This window comes from Schistocerca serialis, chromosome 2, assembly GCF_023864345.2.
Source record: "Schistocerca serialis cubense isolate TAMUIC-IGC-003099 chromosome 2, iqSchSeri2.2, whole genome shotgun sequence".
Classification (NCBI taxonomy): Eukaryota; Metazoa; Arthropoda; class Insecta; order Orthoptera; family Acrididae; genus Schistocerca; species Schistocerca serialis.
In genome coordinates this window covers 287,132,177-287,153,744 of record NC_064639.1, presented here as the reverse complement: position 1 = coordinate 287,153,744, position 21,568 = coordinate 287,132,177, and the positions used below count along the sequence as shown (strand labels likewise).

Here is a 21,568-nt window from a genome sequence, read left to right as displayed (position 1 = left end):
CTGCTCATTGGTAAGACTTTGTTGAGGTTAGCACCTATATCTCTGTGTGTGCTTTTCCTCGATCTTCACCAAGGCATATGTGCTTTTTAGTTCCACAGTTGTGGTATTTATAAATTCTGCATTCGTTTCAGAAGTGATTTTGTACTTCAATCCTCTGTTTAGGAAGACGTAGATTTTATTGATACTGAAACACTGGATTACAAGTACTAAATTTTGGTGAGTGAACTTTTTTAAAATTTTGGGTAGAAGCTAGTGAAATGTGGCGCTAAAGTAAATTACTAAGGATTAGCTGGGGAAATAGAGTAAATAATGAAGAAGCACTGAACCTAATTTGGGGAAAAAAAGAAATTTGTGGCTCTTGACTAAAGAAAGGATCAGCTGGTAGAACACATCCTGAAGCATCATGAAATCTTCAGATATTTTGTAGAGAAGAGTGTCGGGGCTAACAATTATAAAGGAAGGCCTAAGCATGAACGCATAAGTAGGTTCACATGGATGTTCGTTGCAGCAGTTTTACAGAAATGTTTCCACCAGAAACACTCGCGTGGTCAACTGCGTCAGACTAATCTTCAGACTGAAGACCACTTCTACAACAACAACAGGAAAGACACCATACAAAATTTAAGGTAATGGCTTCAAGATGGGAAGGATTGTAATTTTTTATGTACAGTTTTACCCAAAATATTAGTGTATCCAAGACTGCACGAGTGGTTAAGTTAAATATAAGGGGGTTGTTTGTGTTGTTGCCCCGGATGATAATTACCCGAATATTTGTCAGGATTTGTAAGCAATGCGTCCTTGAGGTACGGGAATATGCGAACACCGAGAAGTAAGTTTAAACAGTTTTGTTAACAAAGGCTGATTATAAAACACGCATGCTACATGCACCCATCATCACTGTGTCTGTCATGCTAACAATGGCTAATTACAGTCGTATCGAAGGGCTCCATGGTGAGCTAAGGAAAGAGGCATATTCGCGCCCGAGGCCACGCTAGTTATATCGCTCGCTGTGGACCGCAGCCAGTGGCTTACTCGGTGCATCGCACTGCGGCCGGACACATGTATACTGACCAAGCAAATTGTCAGAATTCCAGATAGGCCATCTGGCGAGCGCGTGTTACGTGCCTTATAGCTGCGTGCAACCCGTATACCCTTACATTACTCTCCCCAGAGAAAAAGAGCAACCATAGGTGGCTCAAAACGACCATTGGGCATTATGAATCTATTTCATCATTTGTGGCATCAGAAGGCATTGCAACATGTATTTCATTTGCACACACAGTAACTTTCTGTACAGAGAAGCGTGCCTTCAGGATAACACTTTCATACATGGCTAATGCTGTTGACAAGTTAATAAAAGCAATAAAAACACAATACTGACAATCAGGTATGCATTAACATTACTGGATGAATCGAAGAACTTAATTCTATTTGCTGCTTCAATGAAGCTTAGCTCATTATTGGAAGAAATTAAATTTTCATGGATATCCTTAATTAAATTGTTGTCTTCAGAAAAACTTGATAAGGAATGTTTTCCATATGTTGATATGTATGAATCATTGTAATAAAAAAATAACATTCTCGTTAACGGCAAATGTTCAGTTGCATGAAATGTAGTTGGCAATACACCAGGCATATCAAATAGTTCACATAATAAATGACAATGTGTGGCAATCATGATTAATCCACTTTCATACAATTTGAGTGTAAAGGGTAGCTCAGGTGTGTCGTAATTTTTACATGTAAATGTGACATCAAGGGTGGAGTTAAATGAAAAATTTATACCTTCAGAACATCCTTTAAGAAATGGGTGACAAAGATGCATTAAAATTCTAGGGCAATCATCTCTGGGGGGATGATTCATAAACAATTCTTTCTCACAGCTGTACAATCTGCTGTCTAAGAATACTACCAATTCAGGGCAAATTAACTTATGACTACGTTTACAGATATGCAAATCGTTTTCATTTAGGGACACAAAATATCTTCGATCCTTGCTGATCAGTAGATAATCATTCAGTGTGTACTTTACATGGATACCTGCCTGTCTCCATTTCACAGGGTAAGTATAAATCTTATACATTTCAAAATTATGCTTTGATCTAGCAATGGGTATAGAAACAATAACAGTTAATTCACCTTCAATCATTAAAGAGTGTGTGGCGGTTAACTTATAGTAATCACATAAATTGTAAGAGTTAACAGGATAAATCATAGTATAGGTTGCATCTAACTTTCGCTCAGTGGATATTAGGACCTGTAAAAATTGTCCTGGATGTAGTAGTACGCTGCTCAAACAATCATTTGAGGTACTTTCTAAGGCTGTTCTTAAGTTAAGGGCATCAATTCTAGCGTTTGATAAACTATCAGTAATCCTCAGCAAAAGAGTGTTTAAATCTAAGTGTGCACTCACAGCATTTAATCCTTGGAATAGTTCTTGGATATTTGCGCTCGTTTCATTACGAATTACGTGGAAATGTGAGATAAATTGCTTTACAAGCTGTTCAATGAAAACTGTGTGGTTAGTGATGGTTCTTCACATATTCTTTAATACGACAATTTCATTAGAGAGGTTAGTTGGATCTGTACTGGACTGTTGTTCAAGAGCTAATATTTTGCCTTTAACTGCCAGTAGATCTAGACTAGTTTAAAGTACCAAGTACAAAACGAAGGATACTCCCTCCAAAATCAAACCAGGCAGGTTCACGCTTAATTAAAATTTTGTGTTGCAAAAGCTTTAAAAAAAAGAACAGTACATCTCTTGTTCATAATTAGCAAATGTAGACTCTACCTGCATTCTGGCTGTGATCCAGTTATTATATCAAGATGTACCAATTTCCAAAATTGTATCATTGCCCTTAACAGAACGAATTAGATCAATTTGCGTCTTTACAGAATTGAACTGTTGCTGGATTTCATTCAAATTGTACTTGAGGACAAATATTGCATCACTTGTTGAAACTACCATGTCTGATCGTGTTTCAAACAAAACACCTGTTCTCTGTGGTACTATCAATACAGCATTAGCAGAATACGCTATCATAGCAAACATTAGAATAAAAATGAACATGCTTAATTAGTTCTAAATACTAGAGTTAACAATGAACATAAAATAAATGAGTTTCTTGTGCTAACCTGCGGAATAAAAGGTTTAGTTCACTTGTGCACTCGTGCAATTGCTTCAGTACTAAATTTTCACAACACATTCACATAAGCACATGGCTGAAATAAACACATGCATTGCATTCTCAGACACTACACACGTTTACGCACATGTCTGGAACAGGATCGCTCGGAACGTGGCGATGCCTCGGCCTCGAAGTCTGGACTGCGACCTCGCGATTCTCTCTTCCTGGGTTTGAGAACAGCAGGTCGCCTCTCAGTCGGTCCTCGTCGTCTTGCGATACTACAGGAAAAGTACACAGAAATGGCTCTACACGATTGACGTGAGCGACAATGGAACGAAAGAGCTGTCGAAGCTTAAGAGTGACTGGCGACAACACCTCCGCGATTGGATATGGTCCTTCCCAGAACTTCTTAAACTTTTTGACTTGAATCTTCTTTAGCACCACGTTGCTTAGATACACAGTATCTCCAACTCGATACTGTGTCACTGCTGCTTGGCGGTCGTGTTATCTTGCTTGCTGAAGAGAGGATCGATCATTTCGCTGTTTCACTCCCCTCCATGCTTCCTTTAGCTTGCGTACTAGATCCCTTACGTGTTCATTGCTCATTCCGGCAGTAGATCTTGCAAAGTCCAAGGGTGAATGCATTCTTCTTCCATAGACGATCTCATATGGACTTAGGCCAGTTGAGCTGTGCATTTTGGCATTGTAACAACTTACCAAGTACGGTAAACAGACATCCAAATTGTCGTGTTTGCTGCTCCCTGTATGAATACGATGCTAAACTAAACGAGTGACAGGTAAATTTGCACGTTTTCGGAATAAATCTGCGGACTCCAACAAAAAAGGTGCTAAAATCTTCTGTTCATCAGCTGTCAAATGTTCTGTCTTCTTCCAAATCTTGCGCTTCGGTTTATTATTAACGTCGTCTCCTCGTCGCAGTCTTGCGGTACTGTTACAAAAATCTGTGTTTGTAACTGCAGAATTTGTTACCTCATCTGGATTACGTCACTTTTACTTGCGCTTGACACTTCAGCAACTTTAGTTCCTCGTGGCAAAACATCCTCATTGCTCATATTCGTTATTTTAACCGGGACTTTTGCGACATTGTCTCACCATTGTAGCGACACCTACACTTCTAGCAACAAAACAATGCATTGTATCCAGTAACTCAGTTTTCTCGGATTGCTCAATTAATAACAGAGTTCCTTCCTTGCATCGTGGTGACTTAACTTCAACGTAGATTGTCTTTCCTGCTCCCTTGGGAATTTGCTGAGGCTGATCAATTTGAACATGGACTCGGAACTGGTGCATCGTTTGGACGGTCTATTCCCACGACGTCAGTATTGCTACTCCTTTGAGTACGATCTGAAGAACGATTTCCTAGGTTGTAGTTGCTACGGCCTAGTCTGATCTTTCTTTCTGCGACAAATATCTGTCCTCATTAGTGGACAAGAAACCAAATCCAAGAACACCGTCGTATCGCGTTTCGTTATTTGAAACTATTTGCGCCCATGCTGTGTATTTATCTTTATTTTCACCTTCATCTTGGTCTTGGCCAAGAATTAATTCTACGTCAACTACTCCACAGTTACGTAGCTTTCCTCCGTTTAACCCTCGCACTTTATCCCGTTTACCTATGCCACACCACATTGAGGTCTGTACTCCTGTGTCAATAAGTAGTTTGATGTTTCTCCCACGATATACAGCACCTATCACGAAGTCATTTTCGGTCAGATTTTCACTGGAACTAACAGGAATCACTGTCTCTGGCAACGGTCGTACGCCCCGTACTCGTTTAAAGATCTGGCAGATTGTCTCTTGTTCGCATTACCTTTCTTCTTGTTGCAGAAATCCCTCGAAACATGACCCTGCATCCCGCAATGATAGCAGATTCGCTTCTCTTTACAATCCTTACGCTTGTGACCCAGCTTATTGCATCTGTAGCATTGTACTGTTGTGTTGAAGACTCTGCGTTCTTGTTTCTGCTTCTCATTCGGTCGTCTTAGTGCTTCAACGAAACCAGCAACTGATTCTGCTGCTTCCTGAAACGTTTTACATCGTGCCAATCGAACAGCCTTGCTTATTTCCTCTCTGTGCAACCCATGAATGAATGTGTCCAAGGCTCTCTGGTCGGCTTCGAACAACTGAATGCGATTTTCATTTTCATCTTCTACTAACTCGTACGTTTGAGCGTTGATGTTTCGAATGCTGTCGGCAAACTGCTCGATAGATTCGTCTCGTCGCATTCGCAAACTGTAAAGCTGCTCTCTGTAAAATCTGATCGCGTTTTTACTTTTAAATGTCTTCACAACAATCGTTCTAAACTCATTGTAATCTTCTGTTTTCACGCAAGTAGGCTCCGCGCTAATGAAATCTTGTGCTGCTCCTTAAATTCTTAATCCGGCAACCGCTAAGTTATCGGAATATGTCCATAATACTAACAGGGCGGCACCTTCAAGTTAACGAAAAAACACTTTCACATCTTCGGGTTTCCCGCTAAACACTGGTACTGGTGGCAATAATGAAAAATTCTTTACTGTAGTTGTACGTGTACTGCATGAACTATCATTTGCCAAGTCTTTCGGAATGTTGCGCTCGCTTATTTCTGCTTTTAACTGCCGAATCTCTTCTTGCAGTTCATTAATAACAGTTTGTAGATCGACAACGTTACTCTGGATTGCGACATTTCGTCTAATACAACGCCAATGAGTCACTCAAACGCAAAATAAAGATCCATCACTGCCTTTCGTATTCTTGCCAAACTGGAGTAGACCAACCTGAATTCCAGCGTTGGATGTCGCCACATAGTCAGAAGATGTTCATGTTGCTGCTGCTGCTGCTGCTGCTCGAAGTTCACATTGTGCTGCACCTCTTCAGGACTGTGGATTTTCTATAATTATCCCACTTCTGACACCACTTCAATAAGGGGGTTGTTTGTGTTGTTGCCCCGGATGATGATTACCCTGATATTTGTCAGGATTTGTAAGCGATGTGTCCTTGAGGTACGGCAATACGCGAACACCGAGAAGTAAGTTTAAACAGTTTATTAACAAAGGCTGATTATAAAACACGCACGCTACGCGCACCGATCATCATTGTGTCTGTCATCCTAACAGCGGTTAATTGCAGTCGTATCGAAGGTATCCATGGTGAGCTAGTTATATCGCGCTCTGTGGACCGCTTACTCGCTGCATCGCACTGTGGCCGGACGCACGTGTACTGACCAAGCAGATTGTCAGCATTCCAGATAGGCCGGCTGGCGAGCGCATGTTACGTACCGTAAGGCTGCGTGCAACCTGTATACCCTTACATAAATTAATTTTTGTTCAATGTATTCCCATATTTATGAGCAAAAGGTCAATAAAACAAACATTAAAAATGTGTTACTACAACAATAGTTCTACATTGTGATCAGAGAATATAACAAAATAAAATAATCCTGCAAAATTTAATATTTATCAACGAACCGGAGGAGTTAACAATATGAAAGCTATGTACCCTGGTCAGCATGTCTCCAGTTACAACATAATTACATCCATCATCTCACTTTGATTAATGGTCTAATGTGATGTGACATACCCTGAAAGAACTTCTCAAGATGTTCTTAGCTCATCTTTAGGTATTGTTGTGGTTAGGATCCGTCTAATTCTTTAAACTTTTACAATATTTACGTTCACATTGTCATAAAGGAAACAGTAATGGTGTAGTTCACATTTCCATAATGCTGCTAACTTAATTGTCTTCCTTTATCTTTAGTTTTCCTTCTCCACCCAACTTGATTCCAATTCTCATGCTCTGTTTCAGTTTTTCCGCTTGAATTTAGCTCTCTCAGATAGTGATAATGTTTAATTGCATCAAAACATTGTCGGGCGACTGGTAAAATAATCTATGATCTCTGCCATTTACACGAGCCTGAAAACTATTTTTGCAGTCAGCCAGAAAGCGATGGAGAACTTACTGATCATAATTTCCAGTCTACAAGTCCACATTACTCATTGTGCTCACTGAAATAAAGTGATCCTACTTGCTATTTATTCAGCAGGATCAGGAAACTATCACTAAAAATAAAAGTTTAGAGTTTTAACTAACTGATATATTCAGTAAAAGTTCACACGCTCAATATGTTTTCCCTATGTGAATCAGCACTATTAACAGTTCAGAGACGACCTGTACAGCAAGTTCCAAGTAAAATGATCTATCGCCCTGACTTGTAATCAAAAAAGTTAATTGCTCGCCTTAAAAGTGGAAAATAATCTCGCCACTTGCCACACGGTTTAGTCAACATTGTGGTTGGCACACAGTTACTTCCGTGAAATCTAAGCGATCCAGGACAGTGTACAATCCACGCAAGTTGATTTCCTACTTTCACTGAAAATGTGTTTGGGAGCTGCCTGGCTGTGACTTCATCTGAGGCACAGCATACGCAAGCGTTTGATTGCGTCAAGTATATCTCGGTGCGAAGTCTCTTTGCTCTTTGCCTCTCTGACTGTATTTATTTATGTGCACAGCGGGACGCCGAACGGAACAAGTGCTGTCAACCACTCTAGGCACAGGTAGCAGCATCTAAATTGCCCCTTTCTTGAACCCACATTAATTAATAACTCTGTCGTTTAACAATTTGCAAACGTCTTAATTTTCGTATAATTAAAGTTCAGTTTGCTTTAGTTACTGAAAAAGTTTTAGCTCGACTGAATTTAAATTTTGCTGGCTAGAATTTTTAGGAAGGTACCGACAGTAGAACGTGACCTCCGAACTGCCTCTTTAAGATTCCTTGTGATTATTGTTTCATTTGCTGCTGTATTTAGAACTTTGAACAACAAATACAAATGATACTTAATCTATTATGAATAAGGATGTTTTTTTTCCCAAATTTGGCATTTAGTAAATAACTTGAAAAGTAATAGAGGCAGCTTAATAGAGTAACGTAGTTAATGTTTTTATATCAAAATGAGGCTACATACGAATTTTCATCCTATGAGTTTAATATTTAGCGCCTTCATCTCTACGTAAAACGCCAATTTTGACCAAAACATTGCCCCGATCGAGTCGAGACTTCTAACTTATGATTGTGACATACATTTGCACATTCTGAACAATTTTTAGCTTTCCAGCTTGATTGTTTAGCACCTATTAATTTTTTCTTAAAACAAATATAATCAGCAAAACATATTCATTTGCTCATTCTGAGACTTCACTATGTTAACTTTAATACACTGAAGCATGCACTGACGAAGTTTGGAAAAAATAATTTAATTTTTAGTGCCGGCCGTGGTGGACGAGCGGTTCTAGGCGGTTCGGTCCGGAACCGCGCGACTGCTACGGTCGCAGGTTCGAATCCTGCCTCGGGCATGGATGTTTGTGATGTCCTTAGGTTAGTTAGGTTTAAGTGGTTCTAAGTTCTAGGGGACTGATGACATCGGATGTTAAGTCCCATAGTGCTCAGAGCCATTTTTTAATTTTTAATTTCACTCTCAGATTACGGTGCAGTCCTTTGTATTCTAAGCACAGGCACGTTATAATGATGTGAAGCTCATAGTAGTGAATTGGGGTATCTGTATCTCACACAATGACAATGCTTATTTCGCCACATGATATATCGATCATCTATCACATTACCTTTCGCATTAATGTATGTTAATTACAAGGTTACTACAATCACATCAGAACAAACACAGCATCTTGGTTCCCTATCGCACGCATCTCGCTTTCCACATCTTCTTCCATGTTAATAAACTTTGGAGGGCCGGCCGGTGTGGCCGAGCGGTTCTCAGCGCTTCAGTCTGGAACCGCGCGACCGCTACGGTCGCAGGTTCGAATCCTGCCTCGGGCATGGATGTGTGTGATGTCCTTAGGTTAGGTTTAAGTAGCTCTAAGTTCTAGGGGACTGATAACCTCAGATGGTAAGTCCCATAGTGCTCAGAGCCATTTGAACCAAACTTTGGAGGGACGTGAGTTGCTTGAAAGAGAACTTTTCCCTCCACTTGTATTTGTTGATGTTATATGGCTATCTAACGTCAAAATCAATGGTGTGTGAATCTAACAGCCATAAATAATGGATACATAAAAAAAGCTAATTCGTTCATGAACTGTACTTGTTTCCTCTCACAGAAAGCTAATATTGATAGCTTATATAGGATAAATCGAACTCCAACAAAATTTCATGAGTTATTCATTCATATTTTTTGAGTATTTTAGTACAAGGGGTACAAGATCTCCGGTGTGTCGTTACCGAGTAATAATAGAACTAAGATCTGGATTTATTATCTCAGTTACCTTTGTTGCAGTGGAAATATCTTAAAAGTGAGAAAGCCTATAATAAGCTATTGCCAAAAAGTAAAACACATGTACAGATGCAAAAATACTGTGATTAGGTTGCTGCCTGTCTAGGAACAGCTTAACATTGAGCCACTGTTCCATTGCATTCAGTGAAGGCAAACGCAAGATGGATATCGGCCAACTTTTCTTCATTAAACCAATCCATACAGCTGTATATCATTGTTAAAGTAGAACATTATCATCTCATTCCCATCGACACGCAAGTCGCCAGAGTCCCCGTCAACTCAAAAGACTTGCACCAGGCGACCGGTCTATCCGACGGGAGGCCCTAGCAGCACGACGTTTCATTTCACTGCCGGAAAAAACAAACCCTACACAGAACAGTACAGAATGCATGGCTGAGGACGAAGACAAACGCGACATTACTGTTGTTAAGAGTTACGAAAGTGGCAAGTGAGTGGGACATGTTTGTCATGTTTGTTTCGAAGCAAGACACGCAAAGCATGCCGCCGACATTTATACTGCTGTGCAGATATCATCAATCAATAAGCGTACAAAGACAAACACGAGTAAGAAATAACACGAAATGGAATTACTCTGCAGCGAGCCACTGGCGACCTCGGGTTGATAATCTCAAGGTTGTTCGTGTGTGCCTATATGTAACAAGCTGACATTTCATGTGGAAGAGAAATATATACATCACGCACACGTACAAAAGTTCTGTTTGCTACTGCGTCTTGTAGAGTTGATCCCTTTCGCAGATTATCTCGCACGATCGTGTTTCCATTGATGATTCAGCTCTGGCAATCTGCTACAGGAATGAGCAGGTCTACTTCCCAGTAATGTATATATAATTTTTTTAAGGAATGTCAGAAATCTATCCCAAATTGCGATGTATGTCGCAACGCCAAAAAACAGTTCTGATGCTATTACAATTATTTCCTCCTACGTGCTTCCAAATCAATGACAGTGAGCTCTTGTCTCGCCGTACGGAGTATAACTCCACTAACAAAGTTTCGAAGGTTATTCAGGTGTACTTTCTGACTACACTATTTTAGCACGAGTGACCCCGTAATATAATGTGCAACATGACAAATCCTACTACTGCATAGCCTATTGCATCGTGATCATCACCTAAGGCGAGGTTGTTCACGTTACGTCTTGTTTTCTCACCTCTCCTTGGTTGGTCGTAACATGGCCTTAATGTGGTAGCATTGCCTTTCCTGGCCTTTGATAGGCCCGAACTAAGAGAAAAACAATTCCGTTGCATCTTGGCCAGAGTTATAAATTTTAAGTTGACAAACCAGAATAATTCGAAAAATAAGCTTCACACGAAAAAATGTGTAGAATCCAAAGTTGATTATTTTCGAGGGGGACATCTGCTGGTGCTAAAATTAGCACAACACCCCAGCCCCCTGGGGGTGGGACGGGAGGAAACTTTAAAATTTCAAATGGGAACCCTCATTTCTTATTGCAGAATCAGATTCTACATAAAAAAACTCCGTACATTTTGTCTCAAACATTTGTTTTGATTCGTGGTAGTTGGCGCTGTAATTCAAGAAAATCCATGTTCTCATTTTAGCGTGGAAAATGGTTACGGATAAATAAAAATGAGTTCACTCGTTAGTAAGTAGGTTGTTTGGTTAGTTAGGTAGCTAGTTAGATCATTTGTTTGATAATTAAAATTGTTTGGCCTCATGACCACGAAACAAATAAAACTTATCCTAACCTGCGAAAAAAATTAATACAGTATTTGGGTAAACATTTGTAAAACTCTAATTCCCCTCTCTCAAACCCCACCCTATGGGGAGAGAGGGAGACTTTTAGTTTTAGCGAATCAAAAATTACGAAGTAAATAAATATTTTTTATTTTTCTGTAACCATTTTCCACGCAGAAATGAGAACATGGATTTTCTAGAATTACAGCGCCAACTGCCAACAATCAAACCAAATGTTGAAGACAAAATTTACGTAGTTTTTTATGTAGAATCTAATTCTGCAATAAAAAATGGGGGTTCCCATTTGAAATTTTAAAGTTGCCTCCGGCCCCATCCCCAGGGCGCTGGGTTGGCGGGCTAATTTTAGCACCAGCAGATGTCCCCCTCGAAAACAATCAACTTTTGATTCTACACACTTTTTCGTATGAAGCTTACTTTTCGAGGTATTCTGGTTTGTCAACTTAAAATTTACACCCTGTATATATACTATGCGATTAAAAGAATTCGAACACCTGGCTGAAAATGACTTCAAAGTTCGTGGCGCCTTCCATCGGTAATGCTGGAATTCAGTATGGTGTAGGCCCAGCCTTAGCCTTGATGACAGCTTCCACTCTCGCAGGCATACGTTCAATCACGTGCTGGAAAGATCCTTGGGGAATGACAACCCATTCTTCACGGAGTGCTGCACTGAGGAGAGATATCGATGTCGGTCGGTGAGGCCTGGCACGAATCGGTCTGCGTTCTAAAACACCCCAAGGGTGTTCCGTAGGATTCAGGTCAGGACTCCGTGCAGGCCAGCCCGTTACAGGGATGTTGTAATGTAACCACTCCGCCGCAGGCCGTGCGTGCATTTTGAACAGATGCTCGATCGTGTTGAAAGATGCAATCGCCGTCCCCTAATTCCTCTTGAACAGTGAAAGCAAGAAGGTGCTTAAAACATCAATGTAGGCGTGTGCTGTGATAGTGCCACGCAAATCAAGGGGTGCAAGCCCCCTCCACGGAATACATGACCGCACCATAACACCACCGCCTCTGAATTTTACTGATGGTACTACACGCGCTGGCAGATGACGTTCACCGGGCATTCGCCATAGCCACACCCTGCCCTCGGATCGCTACATTGTGTACCGTGATTCGTCACTCCACACAACGTTTTTCCACTGTTCAATCGTTCAATATTTACGCTCCTTACACCAAGCGAGGCGTCGTTTGGCATTTACCGGCGTGACGTGTGGCTTTTGAACAGCCGCTCGACCATGAAATCCAAGTTTTCTCACCTCCCGCCTTACTGTCACAGAACTTGCAGTGGAACCTGTTACAGTTTGGAATTCCTGTGTGATGGTCTCCCTCTTCAACTGACGGTGGTCTCTGTCAGTCTACAGACGAGGTCGCCCTGTACACCTTTATTGTACGTGTCCCTTGACGTTTCCACTTCACTACCGCATCGGAAACAGTGGACCTAGGGATGTTTAGGAGTGTGGAAATCTCGTGTACAGACGTATGACACAAGTGACACCCAATCACCTGACAACGTTCGAAGCCTGTGAGATCCACAGAGCGCCCCATTCTGCTCTCTCACGATGTCTAATGACTACTGAGGTCACTGATATGGAGTAACTGGCAGCATAATGCACCTAATATAAAAAACGTATGTTTTTGGGGGTATCCGGATACTTTTGATGACATACGCCTTCGAACTTTGCTCAAGTTGCAATGGAATTGTTTTTCTCTTAGTTCGAGCCAATCAAAGGGTAGGAAAGGCAACGCTGCCATATAAGGAATGTTACGACCAACCAAGGAGAGGTGAGAAAACAAGACCTCACGTGAACAACCTCGCCTTAGGTGATGATCACGATGCAATAGGCTATGCAGTAGTAGGAATTGTCTCGTTACACATTACGGGGCCACTCGTGCTAAAATAGTATAGTCAGAAAGTACATGTGAATAACCTTCGAAATTTTGTTGGTGTAGGTATGCTCCGTTCGGCGAGACAAGAGCTCTGACAGCTACCAGCTCACTTGCCGGTATTCGACATGGAGGTGCAGTTGGCCAGCTACTGGCTCGGCGGGGTGAGGGGCAACGGACCTTTCCCTCCCACCCTTCGGCAGCGTGGCAACCAGGTCTACAAAGCCTAACAATGCCGCATGAATCATTGCAGCATTCTTGCTGGCAGCATTGCACTGAGTGATGCGTTGCTTGATAATTTTTTTTTTTTTTACTCGTGTGCTAGAGGTATTTTTCTTCTTACACAAACACAGACAAATAGATTTTCGATTTTAACAAGGTACAGCAAAAGTCACAAATGTTTCGTGTAAGAAATCGAATGAAGACATTATATTTATATTTTGTACTGAAGAACGCGAACTCCGAGATCATAATCGTCTTAATGATCATCTGTATTCATGGCCACACAGGCTTCCGTATCTTAACTGCTGCTGTCCTCATCGTCTGATAAAGAAATTACAGAATTTTGTATGGATTCTACTCTTCCGTCTTCTTCTAAATTAGACTTTGTAATATCTTTACACAAATAGTTCAATACATTCCTCCAATTTTGTAGCTTTATTCGTGTGACTGCTTCATTTACGACCTTCTCTGTATCTCGCTATGTAAAGGTTGTATTTTGCTCTGCGACATCTTTTCTTTGGGCCCAGATAAGTTCGATAGTACTTTAATGGCAACAGTACGATGGAAGAAGTATAGCTTTATAGATGTGGTACTTTACTAACGAATAGCATACAGCATCTTCTGTGGCTTGTATCGTTTCACTGATTCCAGCAGTTCCACATTTCTCACATTCTGTTCAAAGCCTATTTTATTATCTTTCAACGAGCTGTCTGTCATCTCTCCTTACAGCAGCCAATGGTGCCTTACTTAACTTTACAAAATGATACAGCACGTTGTCCATAACCAAAACAACATTTGGTAGCAAACAAGTAACAAGCCGGTCTTTAAATGTACCTCCTCATGCAAATCGAGTTTTATTTTGACTGAAACATTATCATAGCACAGGCCACGAAACCGTTCACAGGGCCAGCATGGACAATTAGTCGTCCTCCTTTACCAGTTGGCACGCTCATATTTCTATGGTGCGTGTAGTCTGCCCACCCGACGGACCGTGCGTGACGCAAGTTGGTCCATGTTTCGTGAATCCATTTTACATTGACCTGATTCGCTGCTAGCATCTCATGCGGGAAACAACATCTCCACGCTAAAATGTCTCTGCATTCCTGTAGCACCTTTGTTCCTGTGAATTATTTCCACCCAAACTCAATTCCTTTAAAGTAATGGAGAGCCTTGTGATCCTGCCTGTGAACGAACCACTACCCGATTGTTACGCCCTCGACTTTTTAAGTGTCAGATATTCCTTCATGCTGTAGGATGCGTATACTTATTGTCTGAGAGCATTTTTCAACGTTGCCTGTTTGTCACACAACACTATCTCTTCCCTGACTTTCCATGCGTCACAATAACAAGCCTCCCAGCTGAATAGGTAGCCTCAATATCATTTGCGACACTCTTCACCATCGCTGTAGAGATGATCAATGCTTCTGCTACTCTATTAATCGCTTTACGCACTTGTATCAAAAGCCCACAATTCTCCCTTTCAAAGTAAACACACAATCTGTACATAAATTTGCGTGTACACTCACACCCCCACACGCCCGCACGCGCGCGCACGCACATACGCACACACGCACAGCAAGAGACTTGCAAAATTAGTGGAATGCACATGTAGACACACAAAGCTGAACGATGCCTTTGCCACCACTGACAAAGCAAGGATCACCTAGCAACTCGGCAACACTGGGTGTTGCCATGGTAATGTAAAATCTCATAATCTGGTTGGCCAAGCACGTGCGGCAAGGCCACTTCAACTGTCAGAGCTCTTCTCCCGCCATACGGAGTATAGGGTCTGTCCTGCAGATCCCAAAAATGGAACAAGTGGGTAGTTCTTAATCTCTCAACAGGCTGAAGCGTCCATTTCGACTAGAACACTGCTTCCCCTCCCTGCCCCTTCCTTTCCCTCCTCTCCTCTCCCTTTCCCTCCCCTCCTCTCCCTTTCCCTCCCCTCCTCTCCCTTTCCCTCCCCATCCCTCCTCTCCTTTTCCCTCCCCACCCCTCCTCACCTTTTCCCTCCCCACCCCTCCTCACCTTTTCCCTCCCCACCCCTCCTCTCCCTTTCCCTCCCCACCCCTCCTCTCCCTTTCCCTCCCCACCCCTCCTCTCCCTTCCCCCACCCCTCCTCTCCCTCCCCCAGCCCTTCTCTCCCTTCCCCACCCCTCCTCTCCCTTCCCCTCCCATCCTCTCCGCCCTTTGCCGCACCTCACCTCACCTCCCCTCCCCTCCCCACCACTCTATTCTCGCTAGTCCCATTTGACGTCGGGAGTGAGGTGTGTGTGCTTGGTGAGTTACAGGCGTTCCAGTGCGCGGGTCGGTGCTCGTGGCCGCTGCCGGAGCACCTGTCGCCCACCAAGCACGCGCTGGTGCAGGCGCTGCTGCACACGTTCCGGCCAGGGCTGGCCCCGCGCGCCTGCTGCGTGCCCACGCGCCTCCTGCCCATCTCCGTGCTCTACATGGAGCCCACTGGCGTCGTCACCTACCACTACAGCTACCACGACATGGTGGTCGCAGAGTGTGGCTGCCGCTGAGCCGCATCACATACTTCGATTTGACTGTTACAGACTGCAGCTCTCAGCAAACTGCACTACCTGCCGCTGCCTCTTCGACGACACGGTATGACGAACTGCCATGACAGCTTGCCACGGAACCTCATCATGTACCAATGCAGCTCTTTACAAGATGGTCATCACAGACTGCAGCTGCCACTTAACCTGATTTCTTACTGCAAGAGCATCGTGTATCGCTATATGGTCGACACAAGGCTGCGGATGCCTGTAAAATAACTGTCGTCACAGTCTGAGTTCATTGCTGAAACATCTCTCTTAGCGTGCTACTGCAAGAGCATCGTGTATCGCTATATGGTCGACACAAGGCTGCGGATGCCTGTAAAATAACTGTCGTCACAGTCTGAGTTCATTGCTGAAACATCTCTCTTAGCGTGAACAGTTGTCACAGACTGCAGCTGCATCGCTATCTGCTGTTTTATAAAAATTAAAAAGCAAAGCAGATTATTACGTATCTGACCGATTACCTACAATGACAGAATATAATGTGAACTTTAGAAAATTTGTATTGTAAAATGATTGGTGAAGGACCGTATGGACAAATGCATGCAGCAAATGCAACAGATTGATGTTATTTAAATACCTAGGAGTAGCACTGATAGTGTTTAAAGAACACAATATATAGTCGTCAGTCTCTCATTTTATTTTTTCCAGATCCTTTGTTTCTGTGTCCTATGTACTAATCTTTCCATCCTCATAATCTTCCAACAACCGACTGTCTCAGTTGAAGGCGTCTGTTTAGTAAGTAGTTGGAACCTCAGAATTTTGACACATATTGGCACTATTGGAGGGACAGCCTTTTCTGCTTCGTACAGTGTTTAGTGTGATTATTGGGTAGTCACCGGTGAACAACTCGACGTCACCCCTGTGGATGGAGACCAAACTACTTTACAAGAAGAAATTAGATGTTGGTGTAACTAAAACGAGTACATAAGCAGCTAGTATTCTCTAGAAGTGTTCGACCGCAGTTGATGTGTCGCTGCACTTACTACAGACTCACAGCTTGGCTCTAAACAGGCTCTGCAGATGGGAGTGGGGAAAAACTTTCAGAATGCCTACATAACAAAAAACTTGCATCAACATTGAAGATAGTTGGTTGAATTATGAACACACTTGAAAGTAACGAGTAGACACGTCCCTGTTGGCTCATCTTCCTGCCACAAACTCTTTTAACTCACTCCATAAATTCACGATTCACAATTTGTCTTCTTCCTCGCCTCACTCCTGACCGTTGTGGTGCACTTACATATTCACGACTCTGAAAGACGCTATCTTCTCTTTCCTTCCATTTTTGTCGCGCCCATCTCAGGTTTCACTAACAATCTGATGTCGCTCATCAACGATCTGGGCAGGTCATTTCTGCTGCTCTCATCAACGATCTGGGCAGGTCATTTCTGCTGCTACAAACGCAGGGTAAAATCAGTCTACTAAATTACGGAACAGGGAAGGACCGAGAAAAGAAAAAAAAGTGCCAAGAGCTTTTATCTGCTCTATGCTAGCACTGTCTCTGGTACACACTGATTCGTGTAGATTCCCTTTCCTCCACTGTAATGTTCAAACCAGCCTTTTCAACTAGCTTCTCATATTCCACTTCCATTGTAGGTCCACCGTGCAACTTTCCTTCGAGGCGTTGTAGCTGTACCATCAAGTCAAATACAGAACACATCTGACTGCCAAAATCTGTGTTCCTTCCTATAGGAAAGCCCCTGCTCGAAACGTCACCAGGAGTGCAAAATGTACTCTGGTATGATCATCCAGGCCTTTTATTTGCTGCACGTCCTTGTTCAAAGTCTCCCGGAGCATTCGAACACCTCAGATAGTGTGCAATACTACATTTGATGCACAAAGTGCACCGTTTCTGAGATTTAATATCTGCAATAAAGGCTTCATTCCTGATAGGCGTCTCATCTGCTTAGCAGCTGTTATCTGTCGCTTGACGGCCAGGCTGAGTAAGAGTTTCGTTCGTTTAGATCGTCAAACGGCACTAAGCAGCATCTTATAGGATGGCATGGTCATAGCAAAAACCGTTCCTGTCCAACGTACAGTACGTTAGCCCAACTGGAAATATCCCAACCAGTATCAGCGTTATAAATTTCAAGTAATCCCACATCCAGTCTCTGAAGAATATCTTCATATTGTGTATTAGCGGAAGAACAGCAGGCTCAAGAATGCCATATAAACAGTAAAGATACAACTGTGAGGCAGGATTTGCCTACTCTATTAGAAGTATCTCCATAAGGCGCTCAAGGAAGTCTGTTTGACTCGGCAGGAGATACGTTCTTAGAGCTTGCAGGTGGTCCATGAATTTATACTCAGTGTTGAGAAAATCCTAAAAACTGAAATATTTCAGGGTAAGCTTGTGCTAATTCATAGATTCAAATCTTGATGTGAGAGGAGACTGCTTATTGCTTGATAAATGTTATCTGCAGGAAGTACTCGTACTAAGTTTGATATCTTCGATACAAGCTCTCAAAATTCTTGCATCATCTTCCTTCGTAAAGTGCGCCAAGACCACACTCCTACAAAAGGTCTTGAAGCCCTCAGGTCCGCTTTGGAGAGCACAAAATCCTGATGTGAAATTCAATACAGAGATGCTCCATTTCCCATCCAATACATATCGACTTAGCGTTACATAGATATCGACTTAGCAATACTTTGGTTGGTTGGTTGGGGGACCACACAGCGAGGTCATTGATCCCATTGGATTAGGAAAGGATGGGTAAGGAAGTCGACCGTGTCCTTTCTCAAGAACCATCCCGGCATTTACTTGAAGCGATTTAAGGAAATCACAGAAAACGTATATCAGGATGGCCATACGCGGGATTGAACCATCATCCTCCCGAATGCGAGTCAGCATTATATAGACTGGAAGGCACAGTGCTACCAAGAGCCAAGAGAGTATGTATTACGCACAATGCTGCCAAATACTATTTATGCAGGATGGCAGAGCATTATCAAAAAGCCGGCACGGTAGCTCAGCATGTTCGGTCAGAGGGTTAGCAGCCCTCTGTAATGAAAAAAACTGAGCTAATCGATCAACAACGAACTTCAAAAAAAAGCCGGCCGGTGTGGCCGTGCGGTTAAAGGCGCTTCAGTCTGGAACCGCGTGACCGCTACGGTCGCAGGTTCGAATCCTGCTTCGGGCATGGATGTGTGTGATGTCCTTAGGTTAGTTAGGTTGAAGTAGTTCTAAGTTCTAGGGGACTTATGACCACAGAAGTTAAGTCCCGTAGTGCTCAGAGCCATTATCAAAACTACCATGACAGTCTTCTGCTTATGACAGCAATAGCTGCAACTCCAGTGTGGAACTCCACACGCATATTGCCAACTGACTGTCAATAATGGCAGTCACTCTACCGCTAGTGGTGAGTGAACTACCGTCTCTGGCTAGATCTGTAACCTAGAGTGCACTATACCAGTCTGTCTATATCATTCCGTTAGTTCATCGTGGAGGGCAGCTACTAGGCCCTAGCGACAAAGTACAGCTGGTCTTGTTGCATTGCAAAACTTCGGCATTTGGTTGTACAACGACACAACCTCTGCCAGATGGAGTACTTGCTGCTGAACCGGTGGTCGGACGTCCACTTTTGGATTTAGTTGGAAGCTTTGACTTGTAGGATTCTCTCTTAAAATTATTTCTCCTGAGGCGGCCCGTCACCGATTGTCAACGATCTCTGACGGCGCTCGAGGCCACACCACCCTACCGCCCCGCTAGGAGGCGATAGAGTCGCGACTCTGCCAAAGGGCAGCACGCACCACGCACTGCTCGGCAAAGGGCTCTATGTTCCGTCTGCGAGTAGCGCTCTATGTGATGCCGGACGAGTAGTGTCTGCACCGGCTAGTGTATTGTTGTAGCGGTGTGAGGGAAGATCCTGCAGGGGTTGTGTGGTGGCGCTTGCACAGTTGGACGTGTTGTGTCCTTCCTTTGCCGAAGTACCCCACCTAGCAGTGGAGTAACCGTGGTAGCCATAGGTGGATGGTCGCCATATGCGGCCTATTAACGGAGGTGCTGCACATCGGCGACCAGAAACAAAAGAGTTGTCAGCCACTCCCAGTATTAGTCGCCTACTGTGGGTGTTCCCCAACATATGTTTGCTGGTGGAGAACGAGGCAACGCTTCAGTGCATGGTGAGTGTCACATTTGAATGTAAATATATTTATTTTTTTTATTTTTACACCGACATTAGAACAAAAGGCTCATTCGTGTTTCGGACATTCGGGTGTGTGTCTGGTCTTTGAAATTGCTGAAATTAACTGGGCTTAAGAATTTTGTGGGTGTAAGAGTTAGTTGTTTTAAAAGTAGAAGTTACACTGTTTAAATTTTATTATAAGTTTTTTGACGCAATATTTTTTAAACTTTTGGTGTCGTTAAATTTTCTTTAGATCTTTTGAATTTAAATGGCTGTGATGTCTGAGCGGCTTTCTATAGAGAGATCGCCTTGGAATGAGCACAGCTCAAGGTAAGGCACAATATCATGCTTAAAAAGATCGGTGACAACATAATGACTGCGATACCCTGGGAACAGCACTGCTACATTCCCGAAATATCAGCGACCCAAGCAGTAGGAAATGTACTTCGTGTTTGTTCTTTCGGACACTTCCAAAAGAATTGCCGCCACATATATACAAGTCTGGCGAGACGGCCAATGGTCTCTTCACCGCACACGCACACCAGGCTCGAACTCTTATCGGAATCTACGAAATGCTGCGAGTAATGAAGATAATGGGTATGGGACACTACAAGGAACTGACAGGAAGGGACAAAACGGTAGGACGTTTGCTAAGATATGATTCCATGGAACTAGACGGAGCTATAGGGTTTAAAATCTGTAGAAGAAGACAAAAAATGGTTCAAATGGCTCTGAGCAGTATGGGACTCAACTGCTGTGGTCATAAGTCCCCTAGAACTTAGAACTACTTAAACCGAACTAACCTAAGGACATCACACACATCCATGCCCGAGGCAGGATTCGAACCTGCGACCGTAACAGCCGCGTGGATCAGGTCTGAAGCGCCTAGAACCGCTCGGCCACAGAGACCGACACTGGATGTGATGAGTGGATGTTAGGCAAGAATGCCTTAAAGGCGACAAAGACGCCATTATCAACACATCAGTGAGTTTGAATGAGGTCGCATAATAGGGCTACGAGAAGCTGGCTTTTCTTTCTGCGATATTACAGAAAGACTTGGCAGGAATGTAGCCTCTGTACATGACTGGTGGCAGCTGTGGTCACGAGAGTATGCGGTCGCAAGATGACCTGGCTCCAGACGCCACTTGGCACTACCGAGAGGGAAGATTATCATGTTCGGCGTGTGGCTCTGGCGCACCGTACGGCACGTTCAGCAGCAGTTGAGCAGTTGGCACCACAGTGACGCAGTGAACTGTTGTTGTTGTTGTTGTTGTTGTTGTTGTTGTTGTGGTCTTCAGTCCAGAGACTGACTTGATGCAGCTCTCCATGCCACTCTATCCTGTGCAAGCTTCTTCATCTCCCAGTACCTACTGCAACCTACATCTTTGTGAATCTGCTTAGTGTATTCACGTCTTGGTCTCCCTCAACGATTTTTACGCTCCACGCTGCCCTCCAATACTAAATTGGTGATCCCTTGATGCCTCAGAATATGCCCTACCAACTGATTCCTCCTTCTAGTCAAGTTGTGCTGAAACGTCCCCTTTGAACAATTCTACAAGACTGTGCTTAACCTGACACACAATATTTTGTTAGCGCAACGCAATCTGACTTTCAAAATTCCCTACAAA

At 43.1% G+C, this 21,568-nt stretch overlaps 1 protein-coding gene across 1 annotated transcript in view; it reads left to right on the top strand.

The window, feature by feature from the left end:
• The window catches only part of LOC126455912 (growth/differentiation factor 6-A-like), an 88,261-nt gene extending 71,999 nt beyond the window's left edge, over positions 1-16,262 (top strand). The window contains exon 5 of the mRNA XM_050091670.1: positions 15,541-16,262. Coding sequence (XP_049947627.1) covers positions 15,541-15,774 — 234 coding nt within the window. The 3' untranslated portion in view covers positions 15,775-16,262. The remainder of the gene's footprint in view (positions 1-15,540) is intronic.
• Positions 16,263-21,568: the final 5,306 nt, after the last annotated feature.